This window comes from Papilio machaon, chromosome 3, assembly GCF_912999745.1.
Source record: "Papilio machaon chromosome 3, ilPapMach1.1, whole genome shotgun sequence".
Classification (NCBI taxonomy): Eukaryota; Metazoa; Arthropoda; class Insecta; order Lepidoptera; family Papilionidae; genus Papilio; species Papilio machaon.
In genome coordinates this window covers 1610917-1629641 of record NC_059988.1, presented here as the reverse complement: position 1 = coordinate 1629641, position 18725 = coordinate 1610917, and the positions used below count along the sequence as shown (strand labels likewise).

The following is an 18725-nucleotide window of genomic DNA, read 5'->3' as shown; positions in this document are numbered from 1 at the left end:
CGTATGAATTATTCGGTAAAAAAGCGCCCGTGTGAATGAGTGCGTTCCTGACCCTGTAGGGTGATCATTTGCTCAGTCAACGCCAAATAAATGTTTAGCCAATGTTACCAAGTTATTCCTTAGGAAAGTATATACTACGAATTAAAATTCAATTTGTGTCCAAACGATTTTATTTCTTTGGTTTTTATCCTAAGAAGTTGTAACGATTAGAAGCTTCGTCGCTCCTAGCGTTTATTACGCTTAAATTTATCTTTACATACATTAGTCCCTTCTGTCACCAGTCGAGAAGAAAAATATAATTATATCACATAAGGTACAGACAATTTTAAATATACATATATTCTTAACTTAAAAACGAAGATAATGTATAAAAATGGCAAAAGAAGTTTTAAACACAATTAAAAATATAACATTTCTTCTAATACTATACTAAAAAGTTCTTGAAGCGTGTTAGTTAGCTACAAAATAAATTTTCTGAACATATGGCTCGGCTTTTTACATCAAATAGGTATATATAATTATATCACCGAAGAATTATGTATGCCGCCAGTTTGTAAATTGCCTAGACAAATTATAAAAAGAAGCAAATTACACGTGAAACAAATTCAATCATAATGTGATTAAAATTTGTACAGATTCTTCATAAGAACGCCGTTGCTTTGTCAATGAATTTGTTTATATGCAATTAATTGCGGACTCAATGATTTGCCTATGTAATTTAGAAATAGACGGTATTCACGATCTCTCAGTAACTTTCAAATAATATCTGGATAGATATATTGAGGATTTTTTTACTATATTTGTCATTTTTATGTGGAAAAAGATGTATTTGATTTCTATTTCTAAAAGTAAGAAAATATTATGTAAACTATATTTCAACAAAACTAATACCAAAATAAAATTTACATTGTCTTTTTTTGTGTAACTTTAGTTAACAATTTCAAAATCACAGAAATACTTAGAATAACGACAAATAATAATTCAACATATTTTTAATCGACAAGAATATAAAAATACACAAAAAAGAGTTAACTAAAATAGAAAATTTAAAACTGATTTAAAAGCAAATGTTTCTAATAATACAATTTTTTGATGTATTTTTAATTTTTTAGAAAATTCAATTGACTTCCCATCACTAAGCGTAAGACGAAGAAATAAACGAAAGTGAGGTTAATTATATTATTTTAAAGTGCAAAATATTTGCCGTGCATACATTTTGAGCTACACTGACCAGATTATATTATGCAAGGACAGTATTGAAAATTGTTTTTCAAAGTATTTTTGTTTTTTCTAAAAATGACTATAAAAGTACAGTCGCCTTCTTTCGCGGTGTTCCAGTTACAAAAAATTGTCTCGCACCTTGCAAACGAAAGCACGCTGCCCTCCCCCCCCCCTATTTACGAATAATTAATTACGATGCTGTTAATGTTTTTTGTTTTCGTCAATTTATGTTTAAAGTCTCTTAAGTTTTTTTTAATAAATCAAGTTGGAAAATCATATTTGTAGTCATATTACATTTAAATTACGTGTCTAAATGAAGTAAATATGTGACTTTTTTAAAGGTACAAAAAAACTACAAGTATGACTCATTTCTTTACGTCAAGTCTAAAGACATTTGTGAGCTCTTAGTTAAAGGTATTATATAACCAATTGTGATGTTAGTGTGTTGTAAAATTGTCTTATTTATATTTTTACTATACAAATTAGTTGCATATTCATGTATATTTAATAAATTATTGGTCAAGAAGACATCCACCTCAATATACAAAGTCAATAACTAATGCCTTAAAAATTATACTTATAATTGTGGGTGCAAAACAATGGATAAAACATTTTTTTTGTTATAACGACGTCTCACACATTATTCAAACACAAGTAATTTTAACCGAGCCTTGTCACAATTGAAAAAAAAAACGAAACCTAGAGTTAATATTGCACAACACTTTCGTATTTTCTAATTGTAATTGATGTTACCTTATTTTGTTTCGCGTAGTGTTTGCAATTAGCGCTAAGAATGGCGCGGTTCTGTTTGGACGTTACAAGATGGCGGCGGGTGACGTCACACGGTCAGATACACGTCACTTACGGACGCGTTCATAATATATGCTGCGGAGTGACATCCGCCGGAGACACTGGTAATGCAGCCACACCTACAAGTAAAGTAAATAAAGGAAGGCCTAATTATATAAGTAAAGGAGGCCTAATTTTAGTTCACGTTACCTTCCCAACCTTTTTATAAGGAAATGATGGGAAAGGGAAGTGGATTTGACAGGGGAGGGCTCGCAGAAAGAAGATATATCCTCTTCCTATGCGTCTCCTCCTCTGTCGATTAAAGGTAGGCAACGCAGCTGCTATTACGGATGTCTTTGGGCAGCGGTCGCTTGACTGTTTAGACGGATTCAGGTTACCGCTTGCTATTTGCCACATTATGATATATAAAAAAAAGTATTGTATTGTATAAAATAAATTATGGTTTAATCCAATTTCCCTTGTTTTTTTTTACAACTCACCTATTTCCCCTTGTGTTTCACTGTTAATGGATGCATTTTGGCGAGCGTGCGCTCTTCTTTCGCGTCTCGAGCGCCGCTGTCTCCGCTCCGTGCGCGCCACCAGCGACTGTGTCTCCTCCGCTTCCACACTTGCACTGTACTCACAAATATCACCTCTCTTACCACTCAATTTAAACCCTCACTTAATATATATTGTTATCTCCCTTATTTGTTAAAAACTCAGATAATAATAATAATAATAATAATAAACTCATTTAATCCATTCAGAAAGCAAACAATAATTGGGAAGTAAACACTAATAATGTAAAAAAAAAAAAATAATAACAAAATAACAAAACATGCTGAAGGGAGGGAAAAACACAAAAGCTATATATAAAAAAGCAACAGGCATGTACATATTAACAGGTATAAAAAATTAAAATTCCTACTAGATTTGCAATGCTGAATGGATAAGGCCTTTACTCAGCATTGTGCTTATTACTTTTCAGAAATAAGCGCTGATATTCTGCAAAAGCCTTAGCATCAGTGCGTCAGTTACAGCAGTAAATAATTGTTAATTTTCATACATGTATAAGTGAAATAAGGTGATCCAAAAAAAAAAAAAAAAAAAGATGTACATATAATTACGAATTTAGGTTAGGTTGAGAGTAAAATAAAGTATAATTTGGAAAGGGGAAAAAATAATAATTGGGGAATCTTCCGATCATTGCTGAAAAACAAATGAGGGGTCTGTAGGTCTGATTACGCATTCACAACTCTTTTTGAATTTTCATCAAAAACGATCTCAATTTGCTTTTAAATGTAATTTTGGTGCGTGCGCTCTTAATCGGCGGCGGGATGTTGTTCCAACACTTTGTTGCCGCATACCGAAAGCTACCTCGGAACACGGCGGACTTGTGACGTTGGGTGCACAATTGCGGAAAACGTCGCCCCTGTTCGGAGCCCCTGCTCCTTGTAAAAATCAGTTTATTGCTCAGGTATTTTGGAGCTTCTGTGTTTATAATCTCAAAGAGCAAGCATGCTAAGTGAAGTTTTCTGCGATAAGTGATTTTTAACATGTTATGCTCATTTAGGAATAAGATAAGGTTACATTACGAATTTGTACTTATAAGTACTTACTTTTCGCCATTATTTGTCTGTTCAGTTTCTTCTGAAGGCTGAGCGCTCTGGAATAAACAAAAATATTAAGTCTAAGGCAACGAATGAAGCCAACTGATAAATAGACTGTATTTTGGTTTAAATTTACAGTCGAGCTTCATACAGTGCGTACCTCTGCGTCTTGTGCGCGCTCATGGCGCTCGCGAAGGCGCACCATATGTCGCACAGCGCGCACAAACGGGTTCTCTCTCTGTTCATCAAATGTACCACCCTGGAAACATATATACATATAAACTAGCGATATATCGAACCAAACACCCACCAGCACGAAACCCTGTATTAGTGAAGTACTAACCTGTGTGAGGACTTGATCGCTGTCTGCGAGCAGTGGCTCAGTGTCGCTGTCAGAGTCTGAGCGAGTTCGCGGCTCTCCGGCGGCCAACACTCGCCGCTTGCACACGGGACATACGCGTCGATTCTGCGTCAACCACGGGTCGATGCACTTCGAGTGGTACGCTACATACAAATATACACACAAATTGAGTAATTACTTCAGCCAAATATACATTTAATTGCTTGTAAAAATAAATAACAGGTCATTAAAATTGATAAAAAAAAATTGAACTCACGAATACTGTACACAGTATTCCAAATTAGTTAATTTTGTAGGTCAATGTTGTTTTTGTAGAGCGATCAATCAATCAGGTAAAGAGAAAATTAACCAATGCAAAAATACGAAATCAATAACTTTTTTGCACCCTGAAATTACGCAATCTAATATAAGGCATCTATTAAACAAATATAATATAATATCTAACCATGTGCACAAGGCAGCACTCGCAGACGCTCGCCCTCCTGGTAGTCATCGAGGCAGATAGCGCAAGTGTCGTATGGATCACCCTTACTGAACTTGCAGGTCGGGATCTTCTTCAGGAACCTGTTCGGTAGGCGATGTCGTCGAGCACGTCGTCGGTCTTTTATGCATTTTATTATCTAAAATTAAATATAATGTTCCTTATATTAAATGTTTGTTTGGATGGATGGATGGATGAATTTTTGTTTGAAAGTATATCCAGAACGACTCAATGGATCTCGATGAAATTTGGAATAGATGTAGATCATAGTCTGGAAGAATGCATAGGCTACTTATATTTTTTTTGGGCGTCAGCTAGAACGACATAAATGCAAGTCTAATGGATTTAAATATATCTCATAGAGCAAGACATTATGGAATTATTATTTCTCTGATTGAAATACTCACCATAAATATAAGTATCACAATGAGGCATAGAACCACTACGACTGCAAAGGGCACCAGCAAACTATTAATATTGTACGGTGAAATACCGTCCAACATTATATAATAACTGAAAACCGAGAACAAAACTCATTTGATATGCTAAATAGTGCACAGACAGAAAACATGAAAAATATCTTAAATTAACTTAAGATTTTTTACTTTCAGATCTTTAAGGGCATTCGCAAAAAAATCCACTGACTTTACAATTGAATTAAAAAATATTGTTGGTTAAGGTTGTTTTCAAAGAGAATGACAAATGTAAATATGCCTTAATAAAAGTATTTTGATAAATGAAAACCCACACTATAGTACATTCGTAAGTGTACCACCGCGAACGAAGCCGACTGTACTTACTTTCCGAAAGTGTAGAGGTATGCTTCAATGAGCACTTGCCCCGTCTTGTCGCTCACAAAAGTTGACGGAATCAATATACCATCCGGGTTTTTAGCCGACATTGTCTCTGAAAATAAACACTCTTTGTTACAGATGGCGCTTGTTTCATCGGGTTGAGTTTAAGGCGCTAAATGGATATCGGGTTAAGTCTACCCACAGGCTACAAGTCCAACCTTAATGATATAATAAAGTGTAAGCACACACTTCTTTATAACGCAGGATTGTAGCAATCATGACATATTTTTTAACATTTCTATTTGTAAAAAAAGCCCTATATTAAGGACTCGCTTTAAGGAAATATTTTTCACGCCCTTAAATTTGGTAGGTGAGTAAATTGAAAAAACTCATAAGAGAAAGGGACAAAAATTGCAAGTCAATAGCAGCAAAGATGGATGGTTGCCATGGTAACGGTAATCCTCATCCAATGGCAATGGCTTTCTTTGTCATTTCAACATTTGAATTTTGACATTTACAATTAAAAAAAAGATTGACTGTGTAACAAAAATGGGATGCAAAAACGGATGTAGCCCCACGAGAAAAGCTAGTTGAGAACTATAAACTTTATATTAATTTCAATGTGTTGTTTTTCTCTTCAGATTATATCGCGGTGTAAACAATTTTTATTAAATATTGATAACAAAACGCAATTCGTATTGTTTGTTGCGGTGTTTACATATACACATATATATAAAAGAAAGTCGTGTTAGTTACACTATTTATAACTCAAGATCGGTCGAACTGATTTAGCTGAATGTATGGGGAGGTAGCTTAGAACTAGGAGACGGACATTGGTACTTTTTTATCTTGTGTGCATTTTTTTATTCCGCGAGGACGGAGTCGCGTGCAACTGCTAGTATATTATAAAATAAAAACTCAATAAAATTACTATTAGTGGCAAAGATTTAATTATAATTTGAAATACACAATAATAATAATAATATTATAATAATTTTTTGAGTATTTTATGGGTCCTGGGTTTTATAAGAAATTATATATGGTTTATTTGGCCATGAACAACAATTATCTAAAATATAATAGAGTTGATCTTAGACTTATGCAGATTAGTAGACAGAGAAAAATAGATTCGTACGAGCTAAGAAGAGAAGTAAGTAATTCAAGTAATCCTTTTACAATAAAGGGTTAAAGACAGACTTTTATATAACAATAAAACAGAGACTTACATGATATTTATTCACTTGTGTATTGAAATACGCCATGTCTATTTATTACTACTGTCAATACGTAAATGCAATGGACAGAGACAAGTTCGCGATATCAATGCGGTTAACGCACGGATAAGAGGTCGTCTCAGTAATAAACTTACGGAAGGATTGTCTTGAGATGTATTTGATTACTTTTATTTAAACTTATTGTGAACTAACTTTGGCCAACGAATCCGTTAGCGTGAAATTAAAAAAACTTAATAAGTAGCCTATGTGTTCTTCAAGACTGGGTTCTATATCTGTGCCAAATTTGATCAAGATCCGTTTAGCCGTTCCGGATATACCTTCAAAGAAATATCCATCTATCTATCCATCCATCCAAACATTCGCATTTATAACATTGATAAGAAGTAAGATTAGAATAATTCAATTCAAAATAAGAATTTCAACTTCTCAGATTTACAAAAAAAAAAAAAAAAGTTACAATGTAAGTTAATATCAAAGGTAATCTCGTTATAAGAAAAAAATATTATTTATCGTTGGGATAAATTTTTGTCCGACTGCTAGGAGGGCAATGTTTTTGTATGGTCCTACTGTAACCTAAACGGTTCCATCAATTTTATTGTTCCCCAGAATATTAATTTAGTGTTGACGAGCTATTTTAGTTATTTTTAATGAACTCTACACTTTTGTACAACTCACCAAGATCGCTAGAGTTGACATTGTGTACAATGGCACAGTCGTAGCCGGCTGCCTGCGCGTTACGAATCTTTATCTCAAAGCTGCAATTAAATCTGCAACAAAAACAAACATTAGCTTTTAGCTGTGGGTTTCTGAGACCAAAATCTCCATTTAAAACATATTGTTAACCTCTTTTTTTTCAAAAATGACAGAGATGACGTTGTTTTATATACAGATGTTGGTCTCAGAAACCAAAGATAAGTCTATTAATTGACAATAAAATGGTATCGGATTGATAACTGTCACTGCCAAAACTTATTCCTATATTTGTAATTTGCCCTGGGAAATCGTAAAAATTTTTCTTATTTTTTATGATTTGGAAAACTATAAACAGGCGGAGTACACGATTTGTCTGCGACATAACCACTAGGTACTATTAGGATTTTTGAAATGTGTGTATACCTGGCGAGTAGCACTATCCATTTGCCGGTGAAGTTGTCGGTGACCTGCGGAGGTGGCGGCAGGGCGGAGCACCCGTCCTCGGGCTCGCCCTGAACCAGCAGCCCGCGCAACCCCGTTAGCGGCACCTCGCCGCCGAAAGTCGCCGGCATGTCGGGGAACTCTTGCGCTATCTGTACAAATAATTTATTTAAATTATTATTTATAATTGAATATTGTCACAAGAGCTACTACTAATATTATGAATACGAATGTTTAGATGGTTGGATGTTTGTTAGAAGGTAACTCCATAACGAATCTAGAACATAGGCCTACCTGTCAAGTTTTTTACAAGCGGAGGGAATTGTGAGCGACAGCTAGTATGGGATATAAATTACTTTGACAAATTTTTAACCTCATTGCATTGTCAGCTATACATGACGGTTCACAGAAATGGGTTGGAAATAAATGTCCTTGACTATAAAACATACTCAATTCCTCCAGTTCAACTTAATATTTTGTTTCAGTCTTTTTGACGACAGTAATAGGGACGGCATTATGTTTTTGTAAACTCAATGTAAATTCATAGGTAGATAATTATAAATACTACACAGTATAATGAAATAGTAGATTCATAGTGAGTAGGTCATGAAACTAACAATGTGAGTGGCTTCTTGAGAGATAACTTGCTGCAAACAAATAAGATTAAACCTAACGTAAATAAAATGCTCCACAATGTTTACTATCAAATAAGGTTTCCTTAGTTATTTTTAGGAAGCATTGTATAAAATGATTAATATTACATGAATACTGTCAAAAAACACGTAAAATATATTAATTAGATGTAAATAAAAAATAATGAAAATTTACTAAACACCTCAAGAATGTAATAACTAAAACACAAAAAAAAAAATTGTAAAAAGATTGAAAACTGACAATTCAATTAAAGACAACAAAAAATTAGACCAATTTAAACTCTTTAGTTCAAACCCTTCTGTAATTTGACAAACTATTAAAATGAGCCATATCTCTTTGTAATAAGATTTAATTTCCAATGTAATTGACTAACATGAGGAAACATTAACAATGTAAAATGGGTGCTAATTGTTCAATGTGTGCTTGTTAACCTCTATTGAAACAGAACAATGTGAACATCTTTATTATTATAAAATAAAACTTTAATAAAGTTCGATATAAGTAAATTACGAGGAGAAATAAATTTTATAATTTAATTCCAATTGTGTATAAAATTTCATAGTTTTGAAAGTTGAACCAGGATAAGCAAGAGTATGTTAATCTATTACTCATAAATATTTCTCTCTAACTCGAGTGTCTCGCTTGTGGAAGTAGTCCTAGTGAACAATGACTCTCGCTTAACAGTTTCTCACTTACTCAGTTCTCGCTTGTAATACATTAATATTGACTACTAGTCGAGTTACCATGAGTTGTTAACCCTGACACATCTAAAATATCATTGTATATATTTGGTTATTGATATGAGTGAAGTCAATTTTTCATAATACTCTTGAGGGCTTTGAACATATAGATAACTATATTGATTGTATATTTATCACTTTGTATATAGATTTGATATTAGCACATAAATAACAGTCTTATCTCAATTGACCTTGTTTAAATTATATCACTAGGTCTTTGGAACACAACAACGAAATATGATTAAGTTGATCCAGTATTGTTTAGTTCGCAATCTACAGCTAGTTAAATTATAGGACAGATAAATGTATTCAAGTTTTTGTAGAAAATATATTTTTGCCTTACAAGTATAGACATCATTCAGTACTATATGTTAATGCAATGTGCATAACTGAGGTTATGTATGAGTCAGTGATGCGAAGGAATTTCTTTTTAATTGCAAAAGTGGGTGCAAAAACATGTATTGCAAAGTGCTAACGTACACTTATGTTTATGTTAGACATAATCTATATATATAAAAGAAAGTCGTGTTAGTTACACTATTTATAACTCAAGATGGGTCGAACTGATTTAACTGAAAATTAATGGGGAGGTAGTTTAGAACTGGGAGACGGACATAGGAACTTTTTTATTTTGTGTGCATCTTTTTTAATCCACGCGGACGGAGTCGCGGGTAAAAGCTAGTTATTGATAATGATGAAAATAATAGCAATAAGAACAAGATGTGATCTTATTAAATGGTTTAGTGGAATTTAAAAATTAAGTCAATTTATTGAATTGTATAAATATATTTTTTTTAATTATTTAAATTGAAGATAAGAACGTTAGGGTTTCTATAAAGTGGTCTATTTTGGCATATGTTGACAGGAAATGGATCTCTCAACATAGATCAGATCACCAAGGAACCGTAGCATTCCTCAAGTAACTGATAATCTCTAGTAGATAACCAAATAATTTAGTAAATATAATTCTAAGATTAAAACTAAGTATGTAATACTCACTGTGTGTGGTGTGTCCACCGTGTAAACATATACATTAGCAGTGGCTCTAGTGAGTAGTGCCAAGAGGCAGGCGATGGCACGCTGCATGTTGGCGCGGTCCCACCAGCGCCCTCAGGGTGCAACGTCACGTCTTATGTGCTCCCTTCTGTGCCACAGACCGGCGACAGAGCATGGTCTGCTATTCTGAAAAGATTTTGTATTAAGGCCTTTTTTTAGATGTATTTGAGAAAATGATGAGATTGTAATTATTTTATTTGTCAAACTTTAAGTCAGATAATCACATTTCTGAGTTCTGTTTCTGTTTCTGAGTTTTTGGTTCTTATTATGATCACCAAAAAATATAACTATGCTAAATGGATATTCTTTGTAAAGGTTATAATAACATAAAAAAAGTTAACATTTTGTATTTTGTTAGATACCCTTAATTACATCATCACACAATTTTAAGAAAGTATAATAACTGAAAAAGAGAAATACTGTATTTACTTTGTTTAGGTGTTAGATTGAAACAAGGTTAAATACCAGGTTTACATTATGCCAGTACAGTAGGATAGTAGTGTGCAACACTGGCATACAACATGGATAATGTAAACTATAATGGACACTAGTGGGGCCATAAAGTCAATGGGAGGCCAGCACTACTGTCCTACTGTACTAGTATGTTGCAAGCCAGGCATAAATCATCTTTTTTTTGCAACAGACCATTTGAGCAATATCTACCACAGTGAATCAATATACCTGACTGAATACATCAGTGGTAGCTAGATTCACTTGCATTATTAAAAATAACTCGTCATAACTTCAGGTTCAGATTGTACATAATCAAATGTCTGTGACGTTTTTAACCTATATTACAAATAATAATTGATACACATTGTAACTTGTATTAACAAGGTTAGCAATAATATTGATAAAGTTCAGATCACAAGTTGCAGATAATACAAAAGTGTGGATATCTTTATCAAGACGTGGGAACAAAATTTAGAACAATCGGAACAGATAATGCAGATCACTTATTGTTTATTTATACAACAGTGTACATTGTTTTGAAATTGATAACAAAGTGAATTTCGTAATCACAACATTTGCTTCTGATCGAACCCGAACGTAATTTTGCACTATGCAAATTAGCAGGATATTTCAATTAAATTAAACAGTTAGGACATGGTGGCCTTGAGTCACGTGCTAACAACCACAATAACTTCATTCCATGATATTATTACTGTATCTAAAGCAAATACAACAGCTTAATAATCGGTACGTGAAACACAAAAGAAATTATGAAGCGTACTTACAATTAAAGTAGTTTTGATCCACGTATTTATAGAGCACAATCAGTTTTATAATCAATACACAATTTCATTACAATTTGACGAATAAATATTTCTCAAAACGAAAAATATGAACTATTACGACTGAATCACTTTTTGATGAAAAAATCAAGCCATTCCTATATCTAATGTCAACGATGGTACGTTCATAAACCTATACTTTTTGTTTTATTTGTTGTGTTTTTGCTATAATGGAAGCAAAAACAACACATAAAAATTAATACTATTATTGTTTCCAATTTTTAAAAAATTGCAAACGTTATTTGAGAATTACAAAAATCACGAACTATTTAGTTTCGGAACGTCTTTCATTGACAGTAAAACGGTCTGCATAGACCATAGTGTACACCTAATTCCTGTGAGCGGTATTTAGACATAAGTTATAATCTTATAATTTATAATTTATGTAAAAAAGACTGAAAACTACTATAATTTGTACTTAATGATTTACTTATTTAGTATATAGTATTAAAATATCGTTGAAAAAGAAAATTACAGCGCCTAACATTTTTATCTTGACTTTAAGATCGGTTTATGTTATGATTTAAATGTTAGGAGCGTAATTTGTTTTTTACTGTACTTTTACTAATATTATAAATGCGAATGTTTAGATGGATGGATGTTTGTTTGAAGGTAACTCCGGAACGGCTCAACGGATCTTAATGAAATTTGGCACATATGTAGAACATAGTCTGGAAGAACACATAGTCTACTTATTAAGTTTTATTTTTAATTCCGCACGGACGTTTTCTCGGTCGACAGCTAATATTTATATATTAAAACAGTTCTCCTTTGTCGAATTTCAGAGCCGACTAACACAATGATAAATGATAACGATAAACATGTTCCGTGTTGATTTGGAAGTTATATACCTTATTATCTATACTATCTAACTTGTGCAGCAGTGCAGAAGACATTATTTGGTTGATAAACTTTTAGCAACTATCTTGGTACCACATGACATTGAAATTTAATAAACTTATCCGTATGACAATCTGATACACATACCTAAGATTAATTTATCTTAGAAATAAAACATTAGGATAAGAATATTAATTATCAACATTTGATCAGTTTATTGGTGACTTATCAATAATTCGCACGTACACATTCACCGAATACAAAAACGAAAATGGCAGGCGATAATGAAATAATTGTACATGAAAGTAATGAGGTATGTTACTAATAGTTTTTTATTCTAGGTATTATAACAATAAAATTTACATTATAGATATTTTTAAGCCTTCAACTAACTTTTGAATGATTCGTTGGTTATACTTTGTTTCGTTTATAAAAATAAAAAGTTTGGTAAATTAAATTAACGAATACCTTTATCGTCTTCTTTGTTGAAACCGTAATGTAAGAAAGGTAAAAAGCTGCGCTGGTATAACTAATTAGAAAGAATGATGATTTAGTTTGTTTTAAAAAAAAAGATTTAAAGCACAGATTAGTTGTAATTAAGACTAAAGAGGGTAAAAAACTTTAATATTAACATTTCATGTTGTAGAATAAGGAAAATACAAGTGACATCGGCGGCGCGCTCGACAGGGTTATCGAGCATGTTGGCGAGCTGGGCTTGTATCAGCGCCTGCTGTTCATATGCATGCTGCCGTTCGGCATGGTGTGGGCCTTCGCCTATATGGGGCAAATATTCATCACCGCCACCCCACAGGAGCACTGGTGCAGAGTGCCGGAGTTGGCAGGCCTTAGCGTGGAACTTAGGTTTGAATTATTACGTAACAAAGTTAGTTACAGTGAATTGAAACATCGTGGTGAAAACATAATCGGTGAAGAAATTCAAATACATGTGTGAAGTCAACAAACCCGTATTGGCCTAGCGTGGTTGACTATGGCCTAGTTTCCTCTAACTTGGGTAGGACCTGAGCTTCTTGTTGTTGTCCAGTTAATTGTTGGCTTGTAAGTTTCTATTGCGAACAGTACAATGGAGACGGCAAAAGAAACTGATGCGTAAAGAAAGTACTGCGAACGGAGAGATACATAAAACATGTAATTATGTTAACTAACAATCCTGTTTAAACGATTTCAGACGAACCCTCTCCATTCCCGGAGCGGTAGAAGGCGACTACGATCACTGTCGGATGTACGCCGCTAACTGGACGCAGGTGCTACAAACCCTGATACCGCCGGAACCCGGCACACCCACAGTGCCCTGTCAGCACGGCTGGGAGTTTCTCTTCGATGACATACCCTACTCAACTGTTGTTAACGAGGTATGTTAAGTAAGAGTTAATTATATGTAGTTTTCATCCCTTTTTGTAACGAAGTTCCTTATCGCGCGTTGTGAAAGGGGGCTAGACGGAAAAAATTCTTACGAAAATTTGTCACGACACTTTTTGCTATGTTAACGACGAATGAGCGCTACTTTACCATGGCAACGACGTGACAATATATAACGAAAATTCATAGAAATAAAATGTACTTCTTGTGAAGACTTAAGTTTTTTATTCATAGAATAAACATTGGTTCCTTCACTAATTAATCGAAAGGAACTTCGTTCCATCCGGGTGGCCCTTGACACCTATCAAGTTTTATTTTTATTTTAAGAAGTTAATTTCCTGCTTACAGAGGGAATGGGTGTGCGATCGGGCGAGCAATGTGCCGTGGTCTCAGACGATAAACTTCGTCGGCTCCATCTTCGGCGGTATTATCTGCGGCACGTTAGCAGACAAGTATGGACGACTACCTGTTTTAATTTGTAAGTTTATCACATTCCTGTCTTCGCAAGAGTGAAGCGAGCAGGTACTAATATATTTTTCACGTCAATTTTGCGTTAATTCTGTGAGGTTGTAGCAATTAACCAAAAGGTCCACTTAGTACTCCCTGCTGTTTCTTCCAGCTGTAGTATTCTTGAGATATTGCTATTGAAAAATTTATATTTCAGTCGCTAACATCGTTGGCTGTCTGGGCGGTGTGGCGACCATGTTTACGAACGGTTTCTGGGACTTCTCGATGTGTCGTTTTATAGTCGGCATGTCCTGTGACAGCTGCTTCATGATCATATATATCCTGGGTAAGACTTAAAATTACTTACCCTAACGTCGATTCCTCGTCGATTGTTCGTAGTAATGGCACAGAACTCTTTGTATTTAACATTTAACCGTCTTTAAAATTTCTGGTTTATACAAAATGTGGTACACAAAGATATCCTCTTTCCTGCCATCACCTCTGATTAATCTGTTTATCCTAATTATTCTATGGATTTTTGGATTCTATGGATTCTATGCATTTTTGTTTCAGTATTGGAATACGTAGGTACTCGGTACCGAACCTTAATAGCTAACATGTCAATAGCATTGTTCTTCGGTGGCGGCTGCCTTTTGCTGCCGTGGCTGGCGCTGTGGATCTCCGACTGGCGATACTTCGTACTGGCCACCTCGCTGCCCATGCTATTAGCCGTGTTTACGCCTCTTATAGTGCCGGAGAGTGCTAGGTTAGCTAAGCAATACACAAATGTCATAACTTTAATATGAACCTGTTTTAAATGTTTCTATTTAACATTAAATTAATTTTCACAGGTGGCTAGTGTCTAAGGGTAGAGTGGACGATGCGGTAAAGATTTTGAAAAGATTCGAAAGATTAAACCAGACTAAGATACCACAGCAAGTGATGGATGATTTCATTGTAAGTAATTGTTGTCAATAGACCTGCGTGTATGAATGTCATTACGGATTAATAGAGCTATGTTTTATATATATCTATTACGAAGGACGTTTTTGTTAACCAATCAACTCCTTAATTTCCTTTTCAGTTTGCTGGGATAACTAACAACGAAAAGGAAGACAACATTTTCACGCTACTAAGGACATCGTCTCTTCGTAAGATGCTGGCTCTTTTGGTGATCACCTTTATGGCGGTGGCGGTGATATTTGACGGAATCATTCGTATGTCGGAGAACCTCGGCCTTGACCTCTTTATCACTTTCGCCGTCACCTCCGCCTCGGAGATACCATCTATCGGTATACTGGTGTTTTTATTAGACAGGTTTGCACGAAAATTATTATTTGTAGGCAGACATTTGGGAACGCTTTTTATCTAATAGTATTGTGTTGATTTACATGTTTTAACTTTGATTCTTTTCCAGATTTGGTCGACGAAAACTAGTTTTTGCTCCAATAATGGTATCAGGCATTTTGTCTCTAATAACTGCCTTCCTTCCTCGCGGTAAGTTATAATCTATACAAACTTGAAACATTAATATGACTTTGGAAACATTCGTAAACACAATTTCGACGATTTTATTATACCAGGCGTGGTGACAGTTGCAATGGCGACGTTGGCGCGGTTCTTCATAAACATGGCGTACGGCGCCATCATCCAGTGGACGCCCGAGCTGCTGCCGACGGCGACACGCGCCTCCGGAGCCTCGCTCGTGCATATCAGCGCCTTTGCGGGGCTTGTTGTCTCCCCTTTCATTGTATATTCGGTGAGGCTACAAACAAACAAAACGGCTACAACTAGAGATATCTTAGTTCTTCAAACGGCTACAACTAGAGATGTCACGGGCACTGTCTCAGAAACACTTGTATAGAAATATTGTCATCAAATATTGTTTACTGAACTGATCTGGATGAAATTTGGAACAAAGAATACAGTCTGAAATAAAGTCATAATCTTCGAAACATTCGTGACGAACAGAAAAACGTTATCGGAGATAAAACGGTTTTATTCGTTTGTATTTCTTAAACAATTTCTTTGTTTCGTTGACAGGAACGTGCTTGGGAAGGTCTCCCGTTGATCATCATCGCAGTGCTGGCGGTGATGTCTGGCGCCACGGCATTGTTTCTGCCGGAGACAGCGGGTCGCAGCATGCCGCAGACTATGGAGGATTGGCACCAGCTTGCGGCCACCTCCCGTTGTCACCAGTCAGTACATTCTTAGAGCGCTTTTAGCGTCCTCCTTAGTGTACTAGGGAACCCCCTTAATAACTCCTCGACTGTCGGATGACTTATGGCAGTAGTTATGTGTAAATCAGCTCTGAACCGGTTCAAAAGTTCAGCTCACATAAACTCGTAGTTCGCAGCTCGAAAGGCAAATCTCTATCTCGGTAAAATTTTAGCTCATCTGCTTCACACATGTGAAGTTCTGAGATGATCCGCAGGTCATAAATTATAGTTGAATTAATCATGTATGGCCTCCCTTATATGGCAGTATTTGTTATTTACTTTTGCCTTAGAATGTTGAAAAAATTACTAAGTACTTTTTATCAAGGCAATAGTTATTTTCGTAACACAATTTGGTGACCGCGATAAATCGATTATTCAAATTAACAGCGTGTTTTCGTTAATCGAAACTAATGGCCGGATGTCTTTTGTTTTTGTCCACGCACGGCTTGTTATTGTCTATGCGTAATAGTCGAATCAAATTGTAAGTCATAGTGAAAATTTGTTTTTCTTTATTTTTTTAAATACGCGAAATATATTTGACCAGAACTAATGAGGCAACAGGTACAATCTAGTACCATTTAATTAGTATTTATTTATTAGCTTTGCAGTGTGTCATAGAGTTTATTTTTTTATCATGGCAACAAAGCAATTAAGTTTTTTTATTTTTTATTTGTGTTTAATGCGAAAACTAGTAATTTTAGGAGCCAATGTTTGATTTTAATCTTAAAATATTATGCATTGATAACAAAAAGAAAACTTTCGTAGAAGTATAACATTATTTATTGATTTCTGAGACCAAGATTTCTGTAAAAAATATAACGTCATCTATCTCATTATCTTTTGCAGAACAGAGATAACTTAAGTTTGTTTTATGCGGGGATTTGGTCTCGGAAACCAACGATAAGAAGTGTAATAACATGATATATAAACGTGACAATTTGGTTTTGTTGTTAGTTTTTTTTTTAATTTTTTTAGGAAACAAAGAGACACCGAGGCGTCTTCTGGTGTGCCGGTGAGCAGTTGACACTTGTCCACGGATCTCTTTCATGTGCTTTCTACTTCAATCTACTATACAATAAAAGGAGTAATAATTTCGAATTTTGATGTTTTATTTGAAAATGGAAACATGAAATTTCAATGAAAACTAAGAGTTATTCAAAAACACAGAAAATATGAAATAGATGATTTCCGAAGACATTTAATATTAAATATACCTTTCTTTACACAGTTTTAACTTTTTATCACTACAATCTGTCGCCCGCAAGTCCGTCCGCACGGAATTAAAAAAGAAAAAGTAGCCTTTGTATTCTTCCAAAATATTTTCTACATCTGTACCAAATTCATCAATTCATCAAGATCCTTTCAGCCGTTCCGGAGATATCTTCAAACAAACATCCATCTAAACTTTCGCATTTATAATATTAGTAAGATTTGGAACTGCTGATACTTATCTTAATAGTAGGTATTTCCTAAGCCCTAAGTTATCTCTAGTTTACGTTATTACACAAGCTGTCTTCATTTGTGATACAAACAATTATATATTACAATTCGATATCTTCACTTAACATTTTGTAAATGCGATCGTGTGTAGATAGTAGCCATCTTATCTTAGTGCAACGTACGCGAGGTGTCAAGGCGATCCTTTTTACATAATGACGTTATATCTTTTAACTAACGCCATCAGTCCTTTGTAAATATTACTGTTTGTTTAATGTATTGGTTCTTGCAGGGCGCTTCGATCTGTAGTTATACCACATTTTAGTATGATGATAGAATAGAATGGAAACTTTCAGATGTTTAACTATTTTAGTAAACTAATACAGCCATTTTCATTATCAGTGGGAAAGATAGAACATGAAGGTTGTTAACTGTGAATTTAAACTGTCTTAACTGTCATGTAAAAGTACACAATTTCTATCTCTGTTCAGAGTTCAAAGAGTATGAGCGTGAGGGCAATAAACACAGGAGCTACGGCAGTGGAGACTCGCTGTAAAACTAATGCATCTGAGACCAAAAACCCCTCTTAAACATAAAGTTATCTCTGTTTTTATCAAAAAAGAAAGACAGGGATGACGATATGTTTTATACAGAGGTTTTTGTGTCTTAACCTACGGTTAGTGAACTTTTTAAAAAATTTAATCTGTCATCAGTTCTCTGGTGTTCTTTTTTTTTCAAAAGGAAATCTTAATTTAATTTAACTACTTAATCAAATAAGTGAATTTTAACACATATGTATTTGTTAAAACAACGACTGATTACATGAAGTTATCTCGTCATCTTTATCGTGTAAGATAAAGTATTTTATTAACCTCTTGTAAATAACTTTACACATGACAATAGCAAATAACCACCATAAGAATAATTCACAGACCTTCCTATAATTACAACTATATGTTTATTACGATGACGTTAAATTAATAGCATTTCAAAACCTTTGTTTCAATTTATAACATTGTTTATGAATTATAATAT

General features: G+C 34.4%; 2 protein-coding genes across 3 annotated transcripts; one reads left to right on the top strand and one right to left on the bottom strand.

Annotated features, from left to right (window-relative positions):
* Positions 1-1628: 1628 nt before the first annotated feature.
* LOC106707810 (E3 ubiquitin-protein ligase RNF13) lies at positions 1629-11463 on the bottom strand. Of its 2 annotated transcripts, none has more exons than XM_045686311.1 (12): positions 11314-11463; positions 10019-10201; positions 7608-7777; positions 7167-7258; positions 5263-5368; positions 4870-4975; positions 4427-4601; positions 3964-4124; positions 3781-3879; positions 3630-3676; positions 2511-2644; positions 1629-2150 (listed from the first exon to the last, which is right to left on the bottom strand). In XM_045686311.1, the coding sequence occupies exons 2-12, from the start codon at positions 10103-10105 to the stop codon at positions 2095-2097; spliced, it is 1233 nt and encodes a 410-aa protein (XP_045542267.1). In that variant the 5' UTR covers positions 10106-10201; positions 11314-11463; the 3' UTR covers positions 1629-2094. The 2 variants fall into 2 exon arrangements, with proteins under 2 accessions (XP_045542267.1, XP_045542268.1); XM_045686312.1 differs by having other exon boundaries at positions 10019-10196.
* A 977-nt stretch (positions 11464-12440) lies between these two features.
* LOC106707811 (solute carrier family 22 member 3) lies at positions 12441-17369 on the top strand. Its single transcript, XM_045686477.1, has 12 exons — positions 12441-12523; positions 12857-13071; positions 13397-13580; positions 13936-14065; positions 14252-14380; positions 14608-14800; positions 14886-14991; positions 15119-15351; positions 15452-15531; positions 15618-15793; positions 16078-16232; positions 17229-17369. Exons 1-12 carry the CDS (start codon positions 12482-12484, stop codon positions 17275-17277), a joined length of 1692 nt encoding a protein of 563 aa, XP_045542433.1. The 5' UTR covers positions 12441-12481; the 3' UTR covers positions 17278-17369.
* The last annotated feature ends 1356 nt before the right edge of the window (positions 17370-18725 follow it).